The 27,417-nt window shown below is 32.7% G+C and overlaps 1 protein-coding gene across 1 annotated transcript; it reads left to right on the top strand.

Annotated features, from left to right (window-relative positions):
* LOC131856436 (secreted RxLR effector protein 78-like) lies at positions 1-420 on the top strand. The gene has a single exon (XM_059208232.1). It carries the CDS (start codon positions 1-3, stop codon positions 418-420), a length of 420 nt encoding a protein of 139 aa, XP_059064215.1.
* The last annotated feature ends 26,997 nt before the right edge of the window (positions 421-27,417 follow it).

Genomic DNA, 27,417 nt, shown 5'->3' with positions numbered 1-27,417 from the left:
ATGAATTGGGCAAAGCTCTCCCAGCAAAATTGTGCCATGTTACTGTTAGACTTCGAGAAGGCCTACGATCGTGTAGAATGGAATTTCATCTCCATGACTCTCGAAGATTTTGGTTTTCCCACCAGATTTTGTAATCTTGTTAAAATGATGATGAATGATGTCTTTGCCCATATTGATATCAACGGATCCTTGTCTGATGCTTTCCTGCTTGGGAGATCCATCAAACAGGGTTGCCCTTTAGCCCCTGCCCTCTTCGTGATCTCCTCCGAAGCTTTCCACTATATTCTCAGAGATCACTCTATGTCCCCTGCTATTAGAGGTATCCGGCTCCCTAATAATGAGGAGCTCATCACCAGTCAGTTTGCTGATGACACCACTATTTTCTTTGAGGCCCGTGACAGTAATTTTGAAGCTCTCTAATGCAAACTTAAAACATTCTGTAGTATATCCGGAGAAAAGATCTCCTACTCAAAATCTGTTTGCCTTGGGTGGGATGAGACCCCTCCTGACTGGAGCATTAGGTTCCATTATCAATGGGGAGGTCCCCATTTGGTTGTTCGGTATCTTGGTATTCCTTTTTCTATTGACCCCTCTCTTAAGGCCATGTGGAATTGGATCAAGGACAAAATTAACATCAAACTCAATAAATGGCATAACCGGTCCCTTTCTCTTGCTGGCAGAGTACAGGTTTGCCAAAAGATTCTCTCATCTTATAACATATATTACTCTTCGGCCTGGATGTTTAACAACTACCAGATCTTAGAGATCCAAAAGGCTATTAGGAACTTCTTATGGTCCAATGGCAGAGGATTGAAAAAACTTCATGCTGTTAAGTGGCAATGGTGCCATACGGACAGCTTACTTGGGGGGTTGGGCTTGAAAGATCTTAGAACTCAGGGGGTTGCTCTTGCCGCCAAGTGGATCTTCCACTCTATGGAGGGGGATTCCCCATGGAAAATCCTCATTAGAAACAACATTGAATTGGGTTTCCCTAAACATGCTAAAACTTGGAAAGGCCTGCCCCTCTCTGATCTTATCATGGGGAACTTTCCCATTAAGGTCCATGGCTCTGCTGTCTTTTGCTCCATTTGGAAAGCTTGGGAACAAGTTAGAAAGTTTGTGTATAACAAGGACTTCCATGATAGTCAAACTCTGTATGGTGAAAGATCTATATGGTGGAATTTGCAACTCTCTGGTAAGCCCTTAGCCCTCTCACAAGGTTGCTCTGCTAAAATTTGGAATAAAAAAGGGATTTCCCAATTGATTGACTTATTTGAGCATAATCAACTTATACCCTGGAATGATCTTAAAATTAAATTCAACATTCCTGACTCACAAAAAAAAACCTACAATATGATTGTCAAAGCCACCAAAGATCTCCCTGTGACTTGCGATGTGGATTCCAATAGAGTCCTTCAGTGCAAGTGGCCTGGTGGTAGCATCTTTAGCAAACTTAAGGCAAAAAACATATATAATGTTATTAATCACAACGAATCCATTATTGATCATATTAATGCTCTCTGGTATACCTCCCTTGATAGCTGCTCCTGGAAGAAACTCCTTAATCACCTTTGGAAAGGACCCATTGAACCAAAAATCAAATATTTTACATGGCTGTTGTTGCTGAACAGACTCCCTGTCAGAAACTTGGAAGCTAAAACTGATTACTGCAACATCTGTAAGATGCCTGAAACCAGTAGGCATATTTTTTTCGATTGTACTTTTGCAAGAAGGATCTGGCAAATGTTTGATATATCTTATCCACTTGATTACACTATTATGAATATTGTAACTGGTCATATTTATGGGATTAAAAAGGATACTAATCTTTTTTGGTATATTTTATCTTCTAACATCCTTTGGCAGCTCTGGAAGTGCAGGAACGAGGAAAGGTATCAGGACAACCCCCGGTCCCTTACTGAGTTTTTCTGTAAACTCACATATTTTAAAATCCTTTTGCAGGTCCGTATCATGATGCTGATTGATAAGGACAAGCTTAGGAGATTCCTGAAGACCGGTCACGCCACTTTTGTCATATATGAGATGTAGCATGGTTACGAGTGGAGGAGGAACATGGAGGACATTAAAGCTTTTGAGAAGACCCTAAACAAAATGAACCAAGAAGTCAGAAAGACCAAGAATACCAAAGAAGAGGTGATGGCTATGCTAAGACAAATACAGGAAAGGAAGAAGGTTGTCTGGATTGAAGGGGAAAAGGGGTGGACACCCTGGGTTGATGCCATTGATGGCATCCTACTATAAGCTGTATTATTTTTGTTGCTGGCCCCTTTTTTGTCATGTATATTCTGGTTACTATCTCTTGATTTCTTGCCGGGAGGCCATGCCTCATACTCTCTTTTTGCTGCCTCTATGAGGCCCGGACTCATTTTTGTATAACTGTAACTTTTTGAAATCCTTATTATTAATACAAAAAAATTATTCAATTTTAAATTATCATACTTTCATCAAATTAATTTTACTTATTATACCCAAAAAAACCCATTCTTATGTATCTCATTTAAATTTAATTATTAAAAATAAAAAATAATTCTTTTATTGATTTTTTATTACTTTTCATTATCAAATATTTCTTAACATTGGAAAAAAAAAAATTCACTTGATTTTGATTGGTTTCTATTAAAAGGCTATTAAAAAGTTTATTCACTAATTAATTGTTTTTAAAAAATGCAACCTCACCTATAGTTCCAGCAGGAAGGAACTAATAAATTGCAAATAAGGTGCCTAACAATTTTATGGAGTTAATGAAGATTAAAGCTATTAGGGTTGGTTGTGGTCTTAACATTTGATTCGTATTAAAAATAAGCTATGATTTGTATAGTTGAAGTTGAGTTGATTCCTAGTTATTAGGGTTTATTAGGGTTGATATTGGCTTAAATTTTGATTCCTATCAAGCACAACTACCATCAATGTAGTTGAAGTTTAGTTGATTCTTGAAAACATATATTTGTTAAAGATTGATGAAGAATTTTTTTGTTATTAAAGGGCATATACAAATGGATTGATGAAGAATTTTTTTTATTGATAGATAGTTAATCTTCTAATTTATGATATGTTTTTTTTAAATTATTTAAAGTTTTGTAAATATCTTTGAGTTTATATAACAGATTACAATATAAAGGAAGATACATCTAAATCAACTGTCATCTTCTAATTAAACTGCCGACATAAGATTGTGTTGGCCGAGCAGAACATATTCACCAATCTACAGGCAAGTGGTCTACTAACTGCTTTGGTGAGTCTTTGGTTCAGAGGAATATAGGTATTCATCCACAACATACTCCCTTCCCTTTCCAGGGTTGCCCTGAAGCATCCTGAGAGATGTTTTTCTGACAGCAGCTTCCAAAGATGATATCTTAGTCCATATTTCTTATCACATGGCATTAAATGATTTCTTTTTGGTTCAGAGGAATATAGGTATCTCATCACGTGTCAAGGTTTAGATTTTGAGTTTTTAGTTATCTGTATTGAGGATCGTAAATAGATGCCATTATTCCATTCCTTGCCCTCCGTGAGCTTGTATTTGTTTCTTCTACCAACCTATTATACGAGAAGAGATGTGAAGATCCATCTTCCATTAGAGATAGAAATTAAGTTTTTCTTGTTAACATTGAGTTTATTTGAGAGTGCTGTATTGGTGCTCGAGTCTGTATAATCATTAATTTCAATCTCCTTTCATAGTATACAATTGAGATTTCTAAACTGCGTTTATACTTATGAGGTGTTGCTTAAGAGGATTCTTTTCAACTATGTTAGTGAGTTATACTACTTGACTGGATTTTCCCTCTTAAGTGGATTTCATGGGTTCTATTAATATTAAAGTTTTCTCTATTTTTGGTGGAAGTAAGTTTACAGATTAGAAGTTTGTAGGAAGAAATGTTTTTTTAGGAGATAAATTGTTACTTTAAAAAAGTGGTGGAGCTGCATTGTAATATTAAAGATATATTTTTTTAATTTGACAATACAATAAAATTATTAAAAAAGGTTAGTAGAAGAATATAAGGATGTGTCTAACATATTAAAAAAATTGTTAAATCTAGAATTGGTTGATTTTGCAAATACAACTGGTTATTTGTATTAAGTTTCTTTGAAAAAAATTAGATTAGTAGTAGAAATTAATTAAATGAAACAAAGTTCAAAGTATGAGTTAAGTTTTAAAAAATGATTCTAGTAATGATTTCATTAAATAGTTAGAAGCACTATTGATATTTGTTTCAGAAGAATATAGAGTCTTATGAAATAATCTATAAATCCAAATAATTTATCTATAATTATATTGCTATCATAGATATATAGTTAAATGAGAACAAAATTTATGAATGAAAAAGTACTTAAGTAATTATTGTTACCATAAAATTCATCTAAAGGACTATGGAAGGGTCTTCCTTCATGGAGGTGAGCCAAGGATGGTGATCAGAGTAAAGGACACATCCAAGCATTTGGGTCCAACCTAGACATGAAGCATTATGAAACCAATAGTGGGACAAATGAAATGATTGCAAATTAATTAGGAATTCAAGTTTGTCATAATTGTCTTCATTAAATTCATATATGTTAAAGCAACCTTTGTAAAAAATATTTACCATGCATACCAGATCATTGAGTACGACACATGTAGATTTGTCATTAATTCTAGTAGCAATGTACTCCTTTGTTGCAAACCATTGAGATAGTGAAGTTTGTGAGAGTGAACTAGAATAGCAATGGTAAGAAAATTAAATCTGAAATTATGTAATAGATATAGATTGAGAAATAGAAATAATAAGGTAGACCTCGAATGAGAACACAAAGAAGAACCTAGTATTGAAATCTAGAGAAAACTATACTATAATCATTGGACACTTGCATTTGAAGATGAAAAAGGCCAAGGAGATGGTCTGAGATGGAATTAGAAAGATCTAGACACTTATCTCCTAAAAAAATCTAGGTTAAACTAGCAAGACAGGAGAAATGGGTGCCCTAGTCTGAGAGTTTTCATTTGATCAAAGTTTGGAAATATCTATCACTATTTGTTCAACTAATCTACAAATTTATTTCTATCGGATCTACAATTGTAGACACACACAATATGGAAAAAGGATTGTGATATATAAGAGCTTGCCTAAGTCAAACCTAGTGCTAGTGTTCCCATTTCCACAAAAATTATGTGATAGGATGTGTGTCCTTGCAAGGACAAAGGCTAAACAAATGATGACTGCTCAAATGATAAAATATTACCTTAGGTATGAAACTCTCCCATGGAATCTCGCACAAGGGTTCTTGTGATGCTCATGAAGTCGTACAACATGTTAGTGCATGCTCACAATGTTGAAATGGCATTACATACTTGATCATAATTACTATAGTAGAATTGAATGCTTGAATACTTTGCTCCTTGAATTTTCTTAATTCATTATATAACTGCTTGCTCAAGAGTATAAGTTTCTTATTTAGATATCAAGTGAAATAACTTTTCAAGATAGGCTAACAAACCAAGGTTGATTTCTGCAAATTGTAAGGTCGACTTTCATTTCTTAGAAGTTGAGTACATTTTATCGAGATAGGGTTGCTCAACACCCTAATCCTATAAAAATGTGTTATCAAAAGCCTAGTAATAGGTGACTAAACCTAGTTTTCTAAAATAATCTTGAAAATAGGTACATACGAGCATGAAATAGGAATGCACAACAAAACTCGTTCTAAATCTAGTGTGAAATTGTATTTTGTGATAAAAATAGAGAAATGTAATTATATCATCATCAAATTTAATATGAAAATTTCATACTGGATTATTTAAATTATTTATTTATAATATTTTTAAATAATTTATAAATCTGATTCTTATATCTCCATACAAGACAATGTCTATCAAGAACCCTCAATACATATAGGATCATGATTATATTTTTTAACTATTTATTATTAGTTACATTTCTAAATTATTTATAAATTAATATTTTTAATATTAAATAAATACTTATTTTTATGCCTAAAGGCATAACCTACAATGGCACCAAATAGAGGCCACCAGCTTTGTCCATGTTGCCATATCAGTGGTAATGGTGATGATGATAATAATAAGGGAAATGCTCCATCAATTCTTACTAGAACAACTTCTATGCCTTTCAATCCCTTTTTACTAGCTACCCTCTTTGTCTCTTCATTCTCATTTTTCTCTGCATTTTTTTTTGATCAATTAACAAATGAATATGGAGATGATATATCGCTTCTAAGTTTTTATCTTTTATATGGTTTGACTATGTTAATGCTATTGTACCTCAGATTATCTAGATTTTCATAGAGCTTTTTGTCTTGCCATTTATCAAATAAGGGCACTTTTTCAAGTTTTGTATTAAGGGTTTGCATATTAATAATAAAATTTGTTTTCAAAATTATTTGCTTTGCTCAAGTGTTCTTATCAATGGCTATAGAAGTGATCTGATGTTAGGATCTATGACTATTGCATGTGTATGATTAAATATTACAACAATTAAATTGATGGTCTTAAAAACATAATTGAAATGCTTAAATGTTCATAACAATAATAAAGCGATGAATTAACAAAGAGAGAAAGAAGAGAGAAGACAAGAACATGAGTTTATAACGGAGTTCACCAATATTGCTATGTCTCTGGGGCCCTCTCCAATAGAGTGATTGATCCTTGATTATGCTCCAACAACAGTTACAAGGTCTTCAACTTGGACAAGTTACAAGTCTCTTGATTATAATGAGTACAAATTCATTCTCCTTCAAATGCAATAGCAAGACATTAGCCTTCCAACTTGCATAGAGGTGAACACTCAAAATCCATACAAACTTCTCTCACAAATTACCACTAACTCAAACTCCTAAGCTACCCCCTTATATACACATTTTTTGCCAAATTTGGTTCATAACCATATGATTTTTGAAAATCTACCCTATCTCCCATTTACAACAATAAATATTTAAAATCCCCCTTAAACAACATTAAAATCTTATAAAAATAATTGTAGCCCGTTTAAAATATACCGTGATAATATTTTTGGGTTTATATTTTGATTTTATGTTTTATTTTGGAGGGGCTCGGGACAAGCTTGAGCCCTCCAATCTCAGCCTTATCCTAGCAAGATTCTTTAAATAACATTTTTGCTACTTATATGTTGAATATATCACATGACGTAATGGTTTAGAGCCATATGGGGGAGCTATGAGGTCGGGGATTCAATTCCCACAGATCTCCTCTTAGCAATTATTGTTATTTGTTAAAACAACCTACCTCCAAAATGAGTTAGCGGAGATCTCGTGGTAGAATGGTGGAGAGTAAAGCTTGTACATGGGGGGTCACCGGTTCGTCTCCCCCAACAAACACGTTTTTTTGTTGCTGATATATATCGGACTATTATGGAGCATATCCTCCTGGATCAATCCTCCCCACTGGAGAGCTTTTGGACCACCAAAAGCTTGATTACTTGGAAACTAAGTGAGGATACAACTCTCTCACTCTTTCAACCTCCATCCATTATGCTTCTCCAGGATGCATCCCTTTACGTCCAACCTTAAGGTACTAAATAGTACCTCTTTATCAAGATCTAACATTTCTGTCAAGAATGACATCCTCTGGAAGCTCTGATATATACTCAGGTGAAAGGTCATCAACAGAAGGAACCTGAACATCAACCTCTTAATCCAATATCATTGGAGGCTCGTACAACTTCATATTTTCTACATTTACAACTGAGTAAATTTGCATATATTGAGGAAGAATAAGGCGAAAGACATTGGTAACGATATTTTCCAATATCTTATAGGGGCCATATCTGATAGGCTTAAGCTTCTTACCTTCACCTTGCATCCTTTCCTTGCTGATATGTAACCAAACACAGTCGCCAACCTAAAAATGATGACCTATGCGATGCTTTTCATGTCAAGCCTTGTATTTGGCTTGGCTCTTCTCCAACTAAGCTTCTACTTCCCAATGAGCTACTTGGAGCCTTCTCTACCTCATGACGTCCATCTTCAACATCATCTTTTCCAAAGACAAAGTCCATTGGTGTTCTTGGCACATACCCAAAACACTTCTGAAAAGGAGATCTTTTTGTAGAAGAGTGTTTTCCATGATTGTAAGCATGTTGCACATAGTGTAGACTCTCGTCCTATAGCTTGGGATGTTTGTTGCAGTAGCCTTGAAGCAAGTGTACAACTATTCTATTTACCACTTTTGTTTGTCCATTGGTCTGAGGATGGAAAGTTGTACTTTTCTTTAGATTTGTGTCCATGAGATCCCACAATGTGGACCAAAATTCTCCTAGGAATCAAGAATCTCAATCTGATACAATGTAAGTAGGGATCCCAAAATGGACCCATACATATTGGAAGTACAAATGAGTTGTGAGTTCAGCTATGATCTATTTCTTACAAGGCATTAGAACACACATTTTTCTAAATCTATCAACTACTACAAATAGATAGTCATGTCCCTTTTTAGATATGGGAAGTCCTCCAATAAAATCCATCAAAACACTTTCCCAAGGTCGAGATAGGACAAGAAGAGGTGTGTACAACCCCAACTTCCTATTACTAGGTTTATTGGTTGCACACACTATACATCCTTTGATATATTTAGTTACAATTTCCTCCATGTGAGGCCAATAACAATATTTATACAACTGAGTCATTGTTTTGCTAATACCAAAGTGTCCAACAATCAATTATGTGTGAGCTTCTTTAACTACTTGTGCCTACAATTAGAGCTGTATAAATATCCTTAAAGTTTTCATCCATCACATATTGTTCCTGAAAACTTTCATGAACCATGCAACTTCCCTAAAGGATAACCAAAGCATTCATGATAGGAGGCCTAGAAAGCATATCTTCTACCTTATTATGAACACCCTTCTTTTACTTAATTACTAAGTGAAATTGTTGAAGGAATCCCATCCACCTAAAGTGCGTACTTTGCTGCAATTGTGATTGTGAATGTAGATATTGTAGTGGTTGGTGATCAGTGTGGATGATTGTTTCTTTGCCCATTAGATAGTACTTCCATTTTTTAACTCTCTGAACTAGTGCAATAAAGCTCCTTATCATAAGTAGGATAGTTAGTTATTGCAAATGTGAAAGTTTCAGAGTGATAACATACTGGCTTACCTTCTTCCATTAGAACTGCTCCCATGGAAAACCCACTTGCATCAGTTTCAATCTTAAATGCTTTCTGTAAATATGGTATAGTCAGAATAGGTGTGGTGCTCAACTTCTCCTTCAAAGTGTTGAAGTTCTTCTACTGAGGTCCTTCCTAGAAATTTGTCTTTGTACTTATCAATGCATGCAATGACGATGCTATATAGGAGAAGTTCGAAATAAACATTCTCCAATACTGAACAACAACTAAGAAACATATGACTTTAGTTACTGCTCTTGGCTTAGGACATTTTACAATTATTTCAACCTTCTCAGGGTCAACTTTCAACTGACCATTTCCTATGACATAGCCTAAGTACACTAGAGATGTCTTTGCAAACTCGCATTTTGACATCTTTACATAGATTTTTTCTTTTCTCAAAACATCAAAACTTTCTTTACATGACTTACATGATCATCCCAAGACTTACTGAATAGAAGGATATCATCTAGATAGACTATTACAAATCCTTTCATTCTGAAATACATCATTCATTACATGCATGAAAGTTGCTAGTGCATTGCACAACCCAAAAGGCATTACCAACCATTCGTATAGTCCTTGCTTAGTCTTGAATGTAGTTTTCCAAATGTCATTTTATGCAATCTTAATCTGATGATAAGCACTTCGTAAATCCAACATAGTAAAATAATTTGCATGCTTTAGCTGATCAAGTAAATCATCAATACGAGGAAGAGGATACGTATTCTTTACCATGATCTTATTTAGGGATCGGTAGTAGATACACATCATCCAGGACCTATCCTTCTTTGGCACTAGGACAATTGGCAAGCCACATGGAGAAGTTCTTGGTCGAATTAATCCTTTCTCAACTAGCTCTTGAACTTGTTTCTTGATCTCCTCATTCTGTAGATCAAATAAGCAATACATGTCGATATTAGGAAGAGGCACATCCTACTGCAAATGTATCTCATGTTGGATCTCTCTCTTGGGGGGCAATCCCTTTGGTTCCTGAAAAAGGTCATCATATGTAGATACAATTTTGACAAATTCGTCCTTATGTTCTGGTTTACACCCCTTAAATGCCTTGAGTTTATCATCATCCTTGGATTTTACAAGAATAAGTACAAAGGTTTTACTTAGATTTACTAATATTTTCATTTCACCAACATTTACTAATGCAAGATTAGTTGTAACTTTATGCAATCTAACTATGTACTCTTTACCATCTTTGAACAAATGATACTTATTCTCCCCCCTATAAAAGATTGCTTGTCTATCAAAAATATATGGACTTCCTAACACAAGCGCACAAATATCTAGAGGTACAACATCTACTTCTACTTCATCAATGAAATTAGCAGTAATGGCAAAATGTAATTTGCACTGTTTTGTCACCTACAATTGTGAATCATTACATACCCATCCAAGTGGATAGGGCTTAGGATGATGAGTAGTAGTTAGATTCAATTTATTTATAACCTCTTTAGAAATTAAGTTGACTTGTGAGCTAGTATCAAATAGAGTATCAATCTTACTGTTTTTAGTTATCACACGAATGTGAAAAACTTCATTCCTTTGTTTATCCATATTAGGAAGAGAATTTTCTTTACTTGTACTTGCATTAGAAACAATTGCATCTGATGAGAGAGTTTTACCTTTCATTGTACCTTGGATCCCAGTAGCAACTATTGGAGTTTCATCTCAAGAATCAGATCCAAGATCTTGATGGCTCACCGAAGTAGTCTTCTTCGGACCTTTGTTACCTCCGTATCACTTTGGCCTTACTTCTGGATGTAACTTCCTACATTTGGCATCTTCATGGCCCTCTTTCTTACAATGAGAGTACGTAGGCTTAACATCCCCTTTCTTTTCTGTAGCTGTCTTCTTCCCTTTACCTTTATCCTTTGATTTTCCCTCTAGTGGTTTCTTGGATGATTTATTAGCAAATTTTTCACTAAAACTGTTTGCATTAGAAACAATTGCATCTGATGAGAGAGTTTTACCTTTCATTGCACCTTGGATCCCAGTAGAAACTATTGAAGTTTCATCTCCATAATTAGATCCAAGATCTTGTTGGATCACCATAGTAGTCTTCTTAGGACCTTTGTAACCTTTGTATCGCTTCGGCCTTAGTTTCGGATGTAACTTCCAACATTTATCATCTTCATGCCCTTCTTTCTTACAATGAGAGTACTTAGGCTTAACATCTTCTTTCTTTACTATAGTCATCTTCTTCCCTTTACCTTTGTCCTTTGATTTTCCCTCTAGTGGTTTCTTGGATGATTTCTTAGCAAATTTTTCACTAAAATACTTACCCCTAGAATCAATATGAGTAGCTTGGACACATACCTGATCAAGATTACTAGGATTCAACATGAGGATAGTGTGTCAGAGGTTGGAATGTAAACCACCTATATATTTAAGCAAGGTATCTTGGGTATACAAAGGTACATTCAATGTTATTGCCCGTTTTCTAAACTCATGGGTGTACTCTTGCACTGATTGGCCTTTTACTTGCCTAAAGGTTTTCCAACTCATAGTTAGTTGTTGCATGTGTCCTAAAGGATATAATTTCTCTTTTAGTGCAGCAACAAACTCCATCCTAACTCTACCATGATGGGCAAGCTCGTCTTGGGTCCTAGTCTCCCACCAAGTGAGAGCAGTACCTCCTAAATGGAGAGTAGCCAACTATATCCTAGAGGCATCTTCTAGCAGGCCTTGTATCCTATAGTAAACCTCTACTTGTTTATCTAGACATCAAGTTTTTCAGCACTTAGTTCTCCATTATATTTAGGCAATTCAAATTTTACATCAAGTTTGATTACAAGCTTATGTGTGGCCTTAAAAGGATTAACATAAGATGGAGAAGAAGGGGGAGAAGGAGGATTTTTTAGTGGGGAATCACCACCTCCTAATCTTTTGCCTTTATCCTTTGGTTTCGATGTGCCTACTTTCTCCCGTATCTATCATTCTTTTCTTTCCTGGAAAAGAACTTCAACCATCGACTTCATATCAAGAAATATCTTTTGTAAGGCTTCCCCATCGAGCTTGGTTTGGCCTTCTTCACCTGCCATCTTTGAACATGTGAAAATCCTTATTTTTCCAATCTATGGGTTGTATTTTGTGAGTGTGCCTTCACCTCATTGGCTCTTGGCTCTCGTTATCATTCACCTTTTCAAACACTACTCACAACAAGCTTTGATACCACTTGAACTGATGTTAGGATCTATGACTGTTGCCCTTGTATGATTAACTATTACAATGATTAGATTGAAGGTCTTAAAAACGTAATTGAAATGCTTAAATGATCATAACAATAATAGAGAGATGAATTAACAAAGAGAGAAAGAAGAGAGAAGACAAGAACACAAGTTGATAATGGAGTTCACCAATATGGCTACGTCTTCGGGCCCCTCTCCAACAGAGTGAGCGATCCTTGATTATGCTCCAACAATAGTTACAAGTCTCTTGATTACAATGAGTACAAAGTCCTTCTCCTTCAAATGCAATAGCAAGACATTAGCCTTCGAACTTGCATAGAGATGAACACTCAAAATCCATAAAAACTTCTCACAAATTATGACTAACTCAAACTCCTAAGCTACCCCGTTTTATACACAATTTTTGCCAAATTTAGTTCATAACCAAATGATTTTTGAAAATCTACCCTATCTCCCATTTACAACAATAAATTTTCAAAATCCCCCTTAAACAACATTAAAATCTTTTAAAAATAATTTTAGCCGGTTTAATTTTGGAGGGGCTCGGGCCTCACTCAAGCTATTCTAGATCCAAAACAGACCTTTTGTACAGCATGTTAGTGACAAGTTAGTCAATTGCAACCGTTAATTCCAAAATTGACGGCGTAAAATGCGCGACTACTCCGTACTGTCTTTTTGAAACCAGAATAGACGCGTCCATCGGCCCGAGCTCTCCAATCTCGGCCTTATCCTATCTTAAATAAAATGTTTGCTACTTATATGTCGAATATATCACGTGACGTAATGGTTTAGAGCCATCTGCGAGAGCTAGGAAGCCGGGTGTTCGCTCCCTACAGATCTCCTCTTAGCTGTTTTTTTGTTTTTTTTGTAAAAACCATCTGCCTCGAAAATGAGTCAGCGGAGATCTCGAGGTAGAATGGTGGAGAGTAAACCTTGTACATTTTTTTGTTGCCAGTATATATTGAACGATTACGGAGCATATCCTCCTGGATCAAGAAGGTAAACTATTGGTGCTGGCATTTACAGTATTGAGTTATTGGTATTTGAACTCTATTTTGGACATGACAGAAGCCACAATGATGGAGATAACAATGTAGGAAATGATAATGGTAGCTATGCAAGGAATTTTTTTTTTATAAATGTACTACTCGGCTTGCAGCCAACAATGCCTCTTTCCGATTTTATTTTAGATTTATGAAGATTTATGCAGCCTTGCACAGCCCACAGTATTTTCATATTAGTTTGCAATGAATTTTTAACATCCAATTATGAATCTCTTTACAGCCTAATAGCAATGGACATTATTGACATAGTAATCTGCAACGAACTTTTATACTTAATTATCTATAAATTTTATTGATATTTTGATAGATTTTATCGAATCAAACTATAATATAGTATATTATGTTTTATTTCTTCTACATATATATCTAATATGAAAATTATTAATGAAGTTTTAATTAAGTCATAATGTTCTTATTTTTTATATTTTGATCATTCTAAATCTCATTGTAGAATAAATCTATTCTAAAATTAATTGTTAATTCAATTATTTATTAAAAAAGTAGAATTTATTTTAATTTTAGAAATTAATAGAGTAGAAATGTATATTTAGAAAACATAGAAAGATTCTATTTATATTTAGATTTTAGTTTTAAATTTATTCTAAAATAGAAATGTATATCTAGAAAATATAGAAGGAATCTATTTATATCTAGATTTTAGATTTAAATTTATTTTAAAATTGATTTGTTTAAAAATTCAAAAAAAATAGAATATAGCTTGATTTTAGAATTTAAAATGATTTCCATGCCAAAAGGGAAAATAGAATAGAATTGTTACAATAAATAATTTAGAAAATTTCTTTTATAAATCTAGAGAGTTGTATATCTATTCTAAACTTGAATTTATTTTAATTTTAGAAAATGAAATGATTTGAATGCAAAAAAGAAAAAGTAGAATAGAAATGTTTCTTACATGTCTAGATTAATTTATTTGATTTTTTTAATTTCACAACTAAAACCATACTCTAAACATTTAAGTTATATAACTTCTAATTTTTAGTTTATTAAAAAACTAATTGTCGATTCATTTAACAATATAAAAAAAAATCAATTTATTTATTTAAAACTCTTCAATTGTGTTAAATATGAATACATAAATTAAAATGAACTAGCAATTGAAATTTTGTGTGCAATGGGTACGCCAAAGAGGGAGGGATATCAATTAGGAAAAAAATTTGGTCTTTTTTTTACATTTGTGTAGTGCATGAGCTCATTAGTAGGCCATTTAAAAAATGAGATTCTTTGTGATTTCTTCCACTTCAAATAAACTTCAAATCAATTATGCATCTACTTAACTTAATTGCATGTAAACACAACTACAACAAAATCTATGAGAGAGAGAGAGAGAGAGAGAGAGAGAGAGAGAGAGAGAGAGAGAGAGAGAGAGAGAGAGAGAGAGAGAGAGAGAGAGAGAGAGAGAGAGAGAGAGAGAGAGAGAGAGAGAGAGAGAGAGAGAGAGAGAGAGAGAGAGAGAGAATTATTTGGTCAAATATATTTATTAATAAAACATGTATTGATATAGAATTTGTTATTTTGATTGTTATTAAAAAAAATTAAGAAAATATTAAATGTTCCAAATTATATCAAATATTAAATGTTTCAAATATAATATTATTAAAATATAATAATATTATTTGAATTAAAATAAAGTTTAGGGTATTTATTTCATAAAAAATATTGAAATAAAGAACAAAAATATCATAATAAATGTGCATAGTAATCAACATTTGGTTTAATACATTATATGAATGCACTATCTTACAATAGTAGCCCTAATTATAGCCTAACCTTAACCCTAAACCTTAACTGTTAACCCCAATCCCTCTAATTTAATGCTAAACATTATTTAACCCTAAAATTAACTCTAACCATACAATTAAACTTTAATCTAACCTTAATTGAACCTTAACCTCAATGTAAACCTATGAACCCTAACTATATTTCAAACTTTACCATAATAAATCACTAACCCTAAACCATAACCTAACCTTGAACTTAAACATAACCCTAATTGAATTTAAACCCTTACCTAACCCTAAGAGTAAGTCTAACTATAGAATTAAAACCTACCTACAACTTCAACTTTAATCTAATCCTAATTGAACCCTAACCCTAAATAAACTTTTATCCTAATTTAATTGTACCCCTATTGTAATTGAATCATAAGGCTAATTCTTACCCTAATTCAAATCTTATATAAACTCCCACTATAGTTAAAAACCTTACCATAACAAAATGGTAACCTTGACAATATCCCTAATCTAGACCTAATTGAACCCTAAACCATAACCTAATCCTAAACTTCAACCTTAATCTAACTATAATTGAAACCTAACCATAACCTAGCTCTAAATTTAAATATAAACCTACAATTAAGCCCTAACTACAAATTTAACCCTAATCTAACCATAACTTAATCTTAGCCTAGGCTTAATCCTAACCCTAATTAAACTCTAATAGTAATTAAACTCTAATCTTAAGCTAACTCATACCATAAATATAATTATACCCTTACCATAATCAAACCCTAATCATAATTAAACCCTAACTCCAATTAACAATAACCTTAACCCTTACTCTAATTCCTCTAATTAAATGCTAACCCTAGCCTAACCCTAAAGTTAACTCTAACCATAGAATTAAACACTCCCTACAACTTCAACCTTAATATAACCCTAATATAAACCCTAACCCTCATTGAATCCTAATCCTAATTTAATAGTAGCTCTCACCCTCACCATACCTTATCCTAACCATAACCCTAATTAAACCTTAACTTTGACCTTAAAATCAAGCTTTATTATATAATCCTAATCCTCACACCATTCTCTAACCTTAAACCCTGACCCTATTTGAATACTAATGCTATCTCTAACTGTAATTAAACCTTGAATAAATTTTAATACTAACCCTAATCCTAACCCTAATCAAGATGTAAATCCTAAACCTAACAATAAACATACTTATACACATAAACCAAATGCTAAAAATAACCCTAATCCTAAAAATGATGTAAACCCTAACTATGATCCTAATCCTAATTTTAAACCCTATCTCAAACCCTAAACCTAACCCTAACCATAATATTAGGCCCTAACTCTATCCATAACCCTAACAAGAATGTCAATCATGGTGTAAATCCCAACCATAACCCTAACCCTAACCATGATGTAAACACTAACATTAATCCTAACACTAATGCTTAATCCTAATGCTAACCATGATGTAAACCATAACCTTAGCTATAATCATAATGTTAACCCTAACCTTCTAACCTAAACCATGATGTAAATCGTAAACTTTACCATAGTCCTAACCATAACTAAACCATTATGCTAATAATAATCCTAACCCCAACCCTAACCTTAACATAATATGATAATAACCCTAAACCCTTACCCTAAAAATAGGGAATGCTATACAACCCTTAGAATGCACCAAACTTCTATTACAATGTATTAATAATATATGAAGGTTATTAAAATCTTTGTGCATCCTAAGGGTTGGATAGACATTTCACTAAAAATAACAGGTGTACACTCTAACCCTATCCATAATCCTAACCATGATGTAAACCCTAATCCTAACCATGATATAAATCCTAGCCCTAAACCTAACTATAAAACAAACAATAAAAGCTAACCCAAGCAATAATCCTAACCTTGACCTTAATCTTCAACACTAACCCTAATGATAATCCTAATCTTAACCCTAACTATGATGAAAATCCTAACCCTAACAAAAATCATGATATAAACACTCTAGCATTAATCTTAACACTAACCCTTAACCCTAACACTAACCATTATGTAATCCTAACCCTAACCATGATTTAAACCCCAAACCTAGCCATAATTCTAACAATAACTATAACCCTAAGCCTAACCATAACCCTAACCCTAACTCCAACCCCAACCATGATGTAAACCATAATCCTAACCATAACTCTAAAGCCTAACCCTATCCTAACTGTAACCCTAAACCCTAACCCTAACAATAATCCTTATACCCAACCTTAAAACCTAATCATAGTCATAACCTAGCCCTAACCCTAACCCTAACTATAATCCTTACCCTAACCTTAAGCTTAAACCTAACCCTAACCATGATGTTATTAATGACCCTAACCTTAGCTATGATGTACACCCTAACTAGAGCCATTATCCTAACTATGACCCTAACCCTAAGCTTAACCATAATCCTAAAGCTAACCTTAACTCCAACCATGATGTAAACAATAAACCAAACCATAACCCAAACCAAAACCCTAATCATAATCCTAACCCTAACCCTAACCCTAATCCTAACATTAACCTAACCATAACCATAACCCTAAACCCTAACCCTAAAAAAATCTTCCCTTAAACTTAACCCTAACCCAAATTGAACTTTAATCATAATCTATTCCTAGCCTTAATCTAGCCCAAGACCTAGCCCAAGACCTAATCATACATGAACTTTAATACTAATTTAACCCTAACCTTAATGTAATTCAACTATAACCATAATTATAACCCTAACTTTGATGTAAACCCTAAATGTAATTATAACCCTGACACTTAACGCCAACCATAATCTTTATCTCAATAGTAAACTTTAACCCTAACCATAATCCTAATGATAATTGTAAACACTAACCCTAACCATATTCCTAAACAAAAACCAAATCCTAACCTTGATGCTAACCCTAACCATGATATACACCCTAACCCTAAACCCTAACCCTAATCATAACTATAACCATGATGTAAACCATAAGCCTGACCATAATACTAACCTTAACCTTGATCCAAACCATAACCATAAATTAAATCCTAATCTTAACCATACCCCAAATTATAATTTTAACCCTAACCCTAAAACTGTAATTATGCTTACTCTAACCTTTATTTTGATGTAAACCCTAAAAATATAATTTTGACCCTGACACTAATCCATAACCCTAACCATAAATTTAACCCTAGAATTAAACCATAACCATAACCCTAATCCTAACCCTAATCCTAACTATAATCCTAAACCCTAACCCTAACCATTATCATAAATCTAACCCTCAACCCTAACCCTAATATAACCCTAACCCGAACCATGATGCAAACCTTAAGCTTGACCATAACACTAATCTTAAACCTGACGCTAACCATAATTATAATACTAGCCATTAAATAAAGTTTTATATTATCATTAAATAAAGTTTAATTTATCTTAGATTATTATATATATTATTAAAAATAGTCTAAATAGATATATAAAATTTTATATATGTTCACGTTATAATATAATTTATTTTAATAAAAAGATACTATACAATTATATATTAATTTATTTTATGTTTTCATGTTGTGTTGCCCAATTGCCACTAGCATACATACCTTAAATTTTAATTTAATATATATTAAATACTCTACTATAGATTAAATATTCTACAAAGTCAATCTTTTTGATCATTAATATTTAACATATATATATATATAAACACAATTTCAAGTTTTTAATATCAAAATCAAAATCAACCAATCAATTTCTGTAAAAATTTGTATTTGAATATAACTCAATTTTAACTATAATGATTGTAATTGTATATGATATGAATGCCACCTAATATTTATTGAGTTAATAAAATTGATATACATGACTCACTAAAATCTATTGATTTCAAACTATTTTTAAACCTAACAATAAATTAATACTTATCCTCCACAAATTCCTTTTGGCTTCGTGATTCTCCAAGACTTGATTCCATGAATTCATTAAAAACCTTTTTCCCAAATGTTACTATCAAATATAAAACCTAAATGCCAAATTAGATTGTTTTCATTTATTTAACCGTACTAGTAGAGAGTGGATTATGATGTCCTCACGTATGTCAGTCTATCGAATAGTGTGAACACACGTTATGAATTAATATAAATACCGTAATTGTTTACAAATGAAAAAAACTTTTGACCACAAACATTGTGAATATGTATCAAATAATGATAAATATTGACTCCACTGTCAGGTCGAGCCTTGTTTTCTCAAATACGGAATCAAACACCGCAATTCATCTCTAAAATTCTGATTTTACTGGTTTTTGGCCTTATAATTCTGCAAAAACTCAGAGCAGCTGAGGCAACATTCAATTTTTATTTATTTTTTATATCAATTGATTGTTCAGTGTGGAAAGAGATATTTGGTGCAAAATTATTAGAGGATGACATTGTAGTCTTACCTTCAACACATGGCATTATATGGTTGGTCTAATCTTCAAAGCACCTTAGGCTCACCACATCATCATCTTGGAATTCTAATTACTTCCACAGACACAAGGATTTCTTATTGTCTAATTTATTTGTGCTCTGTGATTCTCTTAGTAATTGCTCCCCACATACACACAAGAATTTATTTAAGGCTTTAGATTCGCTTTTGGATTTCACATGAGAATGCCTCTGGACAGTCCTATGGATGTGAAATCTCATTGAGGCCACATTGATTTGAGATTTTAGTTTTGACTGAGAGAGACATTATCTAAATTGAATGGAATTCAGGCTTTTCTGAAATGGAAATAAAATCAATCTTGTAAAGTCATTTTCTCTAAAATCAATATTAGCTATTCGTTGGCATGCACCCAAATTTGTAAAATCATTTTCTCTGGCTTGATTCATTTTCTTTTAGCACTAGATCATTAAATAATTTAAGAAATCTAATTGTATGGGGTCTTTCAAATCTCTTTATCAATCTTAATATTGTGTTCGTATCATTATGAATAATTGTAATTGTATAATTGGTGTGTGGCTGAGCTTTATTTATGTTTTTGGTAATTGGAGATAATATCTCATGATATATGTTTTATGGAGTGTCAAGCATGTTATCTTATGCTTCTACGAGTTTAAAGAGTTCATGTAACACAACTCATTATTTGATGATAACTTGTGTCCGTTTTTTTTTGTTGCGAGTGTGTTTGTTATTGATTTTTCTTTTTATTATATGGCTCCCATACTTTTTAATGATGCTAGTTTTCTAGAAATCATTAGATGGTGATCTTGATTTGAGGCTTATTTAATATTAATGAGTTTATTTAGGACCTATAGACAATTGATTGGTATCTTGTTATGTCACCAATTGCACAACTTCTTTTCTTTTCTTATTTACATACATAAGTTTGTGATAACATAAGTTTGTGATAACATGTGATTCAAGGGTTTGATGGTGTATATATGCAAGTTCATTCTAACTATCAACCATTGGTCTTAGTGCTAATTTGTGCCCTCGGTTTTCTATGTAATCTATATATTTGTGATGTTCATTCTATTGTTTCCTCAGTTACTAATTCTACTATTTTATTTCCTCTGTACCATTTTTTTTTCTATTGATGTTGTTCTGAATCATGGTTTTCCTACAATCCCACTTATTTCAGTGTGCTCAAGTGGCACTTCGAAGGCGTTTCATCTTTGTCCTCTCCTAGTCTGGAAGATAGCTATGTTTGGATAGTTGTTCATAAAAGGAACAAACATGAAAAAATACATAAGATAGTTTCTAATGTTGCCTAGTCCTTATTTATGTTACCTTTTAAGTAAATTTTCTATTCAATTTGTCATAGTGTTTGGGCATGGCTAAAAATCCACTTATTTGAATAAAAAACTATTGATCTATGTGTTTATGTCAAAGATAATATGGTTCATGGGAACCTCTTGTATGCAATAGCTCATTTTTGTCACAAATTATATCAATAATTGCATATGTGTAAGATAAAAATGGTGCACAAAAGACCTTTGTGCACAATATCATATGAAAAATATTTAGAGTTGTGTCATTAGTTCATGTATGTTGTGTCAACATGTATGGTGGTTCCTCTATACAATTTTTTTTTTTTTTTTGGCATTTTATATCAATTATGTTCCCACTATTGTGGAGGATTGTTGTGGTTGTGTGATCTCTTATGCAAATTGATATTGTCATCTATGTGGTAGACACATTTGACCTTGTGGTAATGGTGAATTTGGTATGAAGTTGAATGATTGCATTGATTTCTCATCTTATTTGAGATAGAGAACCCTTGAGGTATTTTTATGTTTATGATTTTGTGTCCCTAAGGATCCTTGGATCTCATTCATGATCAATAAATTTATGTTAGATAATATCAAAAGGGGCTTGATCCCATTTATATAGAAACCATCAAGGAAAAATGCGTATAGTTCACAAGAAGTGAGATTAGGAAAACAAAAACCTTAACCCAAAAAAGTGAAAAGGAAGGACTACTTGGGAACTAGAAAAGACCTATAGGTCGTTAACAGATCTTAAGCCCTTAATGACTTGCCATAACTTCTGCAGTAACCCTAAACTATTTTTGAATGACACCTCCCCTAGAGAAAAAGAGAAACCAACCACCATGAACATGTGAGAAGAGACGAGACGAGTCTCTTAAGTATGCCCAGTCATTTTGAAGATAGATTGATGAGGGTTGATTTGATAAACTAGACTAGCTTCCCACTACCTCTATTTTTCTCCCCTCTTACATAATTCTTGTTGCAAGACATGGATGTTGGTACTCATATTCTTGATTGAATCTTTATATTAGTTAATGATGTCCTAGATATTATTCATTAGATTCCCCTAGTTTTGTTTCTATTTCACCACCTCCTCAACTCTAGAGACTATCTACAATCCCCTCAATTAATATCATTCTTGATGTCTGGAACCTCATTATCATTATTCTCCTAATTGTTAAAAGTGGTAGCCAATTTCTTCATATCCTCCTATATTCCTTCATATATATACTCCTCTATCCAATCATGCAATTTCTTAAACACCATGGATTCAAGGATTTATATTTTGTGCTTAGAAAAATGGATATAGGCCAATTGTCATTTAGATATTTTAATGTTGTTGTTAAAGGCGTTAAAAATTTCCTTAATTTTTCTTGGATCCTAATGCAAACAAGGAATTTGGATCGATTATGTTGAAACACAAGGACACATTTGAGTTTTGGGAAATAACCTTGAGCTTGGACAAGGAGGGTTATCCAGCTAAAGGTTGGGATAAGGAGAAACATCCCAACTAGAAGGGAGTGATTCAAAACTAAATGGGTTGAGGAAGTTAGAATTAATCTCAAAGATAGAGACATGGAAGACCTTAAGTGGGTATAGGAATACAAATGTTTTACCTTTGGACTTAGGAGGGATGATGTTTGCCATGATAGATTTTCCCTTAGGAGAATTTTATCCTCAACCAAAGAGGGAGTTTGGATACTAGGGGAGAGATCTATGGTTCTTGATTAAAAAAGTTGGCTATAGGGACCACTAATGAAGAGCCACAAAAGGAATTAAAATTAGTATTTGGGCTTATATTTTGTGCAAGGATAGTAGGGTGGATAATTTTGGATTAAACTAAGAAAGCCTAAAGATTAAACCTTTATTATAGAGGAGAAATTTTACTAGAAGTTTCAAATATTTTAACAAAATCTTCCAAAGAGTGGAAAATACAAAATTTGAATATAAGCTTGACATTATGCCTTAAGTGATTGAACATATCAAAAGGAAAGGCATGGAACCACTTATAATTTCCTTTAAGGGTAACACATCTTGTTTAGACTTTTCCTATATTAGCACAAACATTAGGAAGGTCCTCCCTATTATAACTAACTTAGAGATGATTTAATATTTCCTTGTCTACCAAAATATCTTCATGGTGTCTCTTTAGTCACCTTTGGTTTTATTTGCTAGCCATATGCATACATTAAGAAGCCTAGTCAGATCTGCAATGGTTTCCTTTAAAACCTGGAAGGAAAAACCTTCCATAGTCACCATAAAATCTTTCAAATACTTGAAAAACTCCACATAAAGAACATAGTAAAATTATTTCATTTCTTCAATATAGGGAGAAAACTTTTCCACTACTAGGATCTCCCACATTTTTTTTCTTTTCAGAAACACTCAATCTTTAGGCTCAATCTATACAAGGTCCTTGCCCATTTTGGAAACACCAATAATACTATATAGAAGGAGAGGGATAAAATAGTAGCCCTAATATATTAAATACTAAGGAAAATAAAATATATATGAGAGAAAATTATGAATAAAAAGGGCTCTAATATGTTAGAAACAAAAAAATGTCTTCTTCAATAACATACCAAAAAATTGATACAAGCATAGGAAAGTCAGCATCATTAAAATGTAGGTGAGGGAGTCAAATCCTATAGCCCAAATATTAAAATGTAGGTGAGGGAGTCAAATCCTATAGCCCAAATAAAGTGCCCTAATATTTTAATCTTTGATTCACCCATGTTTCCAAATTGGCCAATGAATTTTCCATTTGATTCCCTTCTTTGAACAAGTGACAAACCTTGTGATTCTATATACAAGTGAAATTATAATGAGCCATTGTAATTATATTTTTGATAGTCCAACTAAGCTTGTCCTTGATTATCAATATTTTTACAATTTTTAAATAATGCCCATTAAAATTAGTTTTGTGAATTCATTTTTCCTTTTCTAAAATACTCACATGATAAGTCATTGTTTGCCTAGCATAGTTTGATGTTTAAATCCCTAATTTGAAAGCGAGGGAAAATAGGAAATTAACTTTATGATGGATCACAATACCACCCAGTCCTACATGCCATGTATTATCATAGGAAGACCCACCAAAATTGAGCTTAATCCAACTAGGGGCAAGAGGACCATAAGGTAGTAACTAAGGCTAAGACCTTGGTGATTCCCACATTGTAGAAAAGATCTAAGATATACTAAATTCAAGCAATTTTGGCTTCCAAATTTATAAAATTTCTTGAAGGCTTCTTTAGAAAATCTCCTTTGATATTATCTATGATGAAGATAATTATGGAATTAGTAAGAAGTTTCCAAGGATGTTTCTTGTCTATAAAGGCTCTATTACTCTATAAATTTTAGACCCCAACCAATGTGAAAAAAATTCCATACACAAAAGTTCCAAAATGAGACAATAAGAGAAGGGATTAGACCATGTTTCATAATTTCTCTTTATATTATTTTAATGCAAGAGAAATCAACTAATAATTTATATCTTATATTCCATGTAAAATTATACTGAATTAGAAGATGATTAACACTTTTTACATCATGTTCACATAGAACACACCTATTAAGTAGTTGAATGCATCTTCTATTGATGTTAGCCATTGTGAGAATCTTATAGTGAAAACCTCTCCACAAGAAGAAACTCACCTTTGGAATTTTATTATGCTTTCATAGGTTTAGTCAATTAAAAGAAGGAGAGCCATTTTTGTTCACGTTAATTAAAACAAAACTTCAACAAATATTCACCAAAGCAAGAATTAGGCCAAATGAGGTTACCTTGGACGTGGATCCTATAAAATCTTATATTATAAAGAGTAATAAGGATATTTTTAGTAGAGACATGAAGATATGGGTCAAACCAATAAGGATCCATTCTCTAGGACAAGAGAAGACGAATAAATCCTAACAATCATTGATGAAGTGCCTTGACCTTCCCTAAGACTAGGTACATAAAATATAGATATGGTGGAACTCTAGGGAAATATAAGAAATCCACGGGTTTAACTAGAAGAGAAGTCTCTCACTATTTCCTATCTTTCATTGATATCCCAAATCAAGGATATCCTTAGCGTTTTAAACATTATTTAGGACATTATATCCCCTTGAAAGTTGTATAGCATGAATAAAGGAGACATCTTCATGGTGGTTCACGTGTTTGAATCTCATTTTGGCCTAATTGAAATCCTACTTAGAAGATCCCAATATCACCATTTAAAATAGATTTTTCTTAAGCTACTTAGAAGAGCCCCATTCCAAGCAACCAATATCACCAGGTATCACTAGGTAATCAAAATCTTCCTAGACTTCACTGCTTGAATGGCTCCATAAGATGTTTTTTATAGGATGTACATTTATGTGCTATGAAAATAGGATTTAATAAGATAGAGTTTTCTTATGCTACTTAGAAGAGCCCCGTTCCAAGCAACCAACATCCTATGGATCCATTCAAGAAGTGTAGTCTAGGAAGAGTTATCAACAACACATTGTGTGAGGGGAATTCCTAAATAAGAGTAGGGGAGAGTTTCCACCTTCTGTTTTAGAATATTTTAAGTTCTAACCTAATGTATTGTGGGGATGTTTAGAAAGAAGATGGTACTTTTAATAAATTTAATGCATTGATATGAGAGTTTGGCATAAATCAAAAGGATTCTTATCAATTCCTTGGCCTCTAATAGGTTTCTTCTTCTATTACGAGAATAACATCTAATTTTTTTTCTTGTAGGTTTAATAGATTGATGTAAAAAATTCATTCATTCTACTCAACACACCAAAGGATACTCTATCAACTAACCTATATCATTGGCAGGGGTGGGGGGGGTTCATTTAATTATTGATTAGGAATGTTTCTTCTTGGAAAATTATAGAACTATATGTACAACTAATGACTATATGTATACCATCAAAGAAAAATTTGATAACAAGGAGCCACCTACCACAAACATTAAACATTCAAGTATGATTTCATATTTTGCATTTGTGTTTTCCATGTTACTGTATTAACATTCATAGTACATGTCCAAAGAGAATTGAATCATCACCTTTATGTGAAAATACATGATATTGATTCATACCTAAGGTATAATCATTTAATTTTATCATTTAAATTATTATTTATCCTCTATCTTTAGAAGGAGAAACTCTCTTCTACATCAATCATAGATGTCGTAGATGTGGGAAAACAAACATGAGGTTTGACTTAGGTTTTCCCTTATACAACACAACCATTCTTGCCAATTTCAGTGTGTCTAGGTTCATATACAACAATAGAGAGTGTTATATACAAGTAGAGAAAATAATTTGATAGACATTTTTAGAATTTAAATAAGTGAAATTATCTAGAATAGGGTGCCCAATGCCCATGTTTGACATTTTTTGGCTATTTTTTTGGATTAAAAGCTATAAGAGCTCCTAACTACATTTCTACTCCTTTCTATTAGATTAGAGGGCCTTAGAGTAGGTAACCCAACACACCAGTCTAGCACTTTTAGGCCAAGTTTATAGATCTAGATTCCTTTTTATGTCTTATTTCTAGATCTGATTTGGTGTATTTTTTTATATTTTCTAACTTACTCTTATTGTTAAAAATCATCTTTTTTCTATAAATATACCTAGATATTAATTACACACTTCAAAATATTAATTCTATTGCAATAAAGTAACCTAAACCCAAGTGTTCAGATCTCCTATTAAGACTAGAGATAAACCTATTTGTGTCCCAATTCTGTCTAATGGAGATATGAGGTCTATGTTTGCATCCATATGCCTAGGATCTCATTTCCACATATATCAATTAGAATAAATAATTTCTTTATAAAAATTAAAATATTTTCATCGACAGAGAAATGAGAAAAATTACCAATTTTCTATTTTCCCATTTTTTATAAGAAAAAATATACCCTAAAATCATACTATATTTGATTGTAATTAGGGTTGATACAAGGCCAATAGTCAAAAATAATCATGGTGAAGGAAAAAGGTCTAGCAAAAAAGGCTTGCAAGAAATAATGATTCCAATTCTAAAATTTTTGAGTTAAGGGAAGAAACTAGAAAAGGTTCTTAAAATAATAAAAAAACCCATATAATGAGCAAATAGGGTCTTGGACCATGATCCTACAATTAAGATTTGGAAAAGAATTACACCATGAAAAGTGCAATTTAGGCTCCAAAATAACATACTAGATGACGAAAAATTCTTTTTTTAAACCAATATTAGGGATTGCAATTAACATCTCTAGTTCACACTAGGATACATGGTTAAATGTGAAAAGATACGATAGTATCTAAGATGGGATTTATAGTTATGGAAGGTGGTGTTTGGACACCACTTATAACCTTTCTTCAAAGGTTTAGAAGCTGTAATATTGTTTTGTGAGCCATATTTGCAGGAATATCCTCTATAGAAATTTCAAAAGCCTTATTGTCCTAATTAAAAAGATTAAAATTAATCTTAGTCTTAATTTGTTACATAATACTTCAAA

Source organism: Cryptomeria japonica, chromosome 7, assembly GCF_030272615.1.
Source record: "Cryptomeria japonica chromosome 7, Sugi_1.0, whole genome shotgun sequence".
NCBI lineage: Eukaryota > Viridiplantae > Streptophyta > Pinopsida > Cupressales > Cupressaceae > Cryptomeria > Cryptomeria japonica.
The sequence above is the reverse complement of the archived record's forward strand: the minus strand, read 5'-3'. Positions and strand labels throughout refer to the sequence as shown.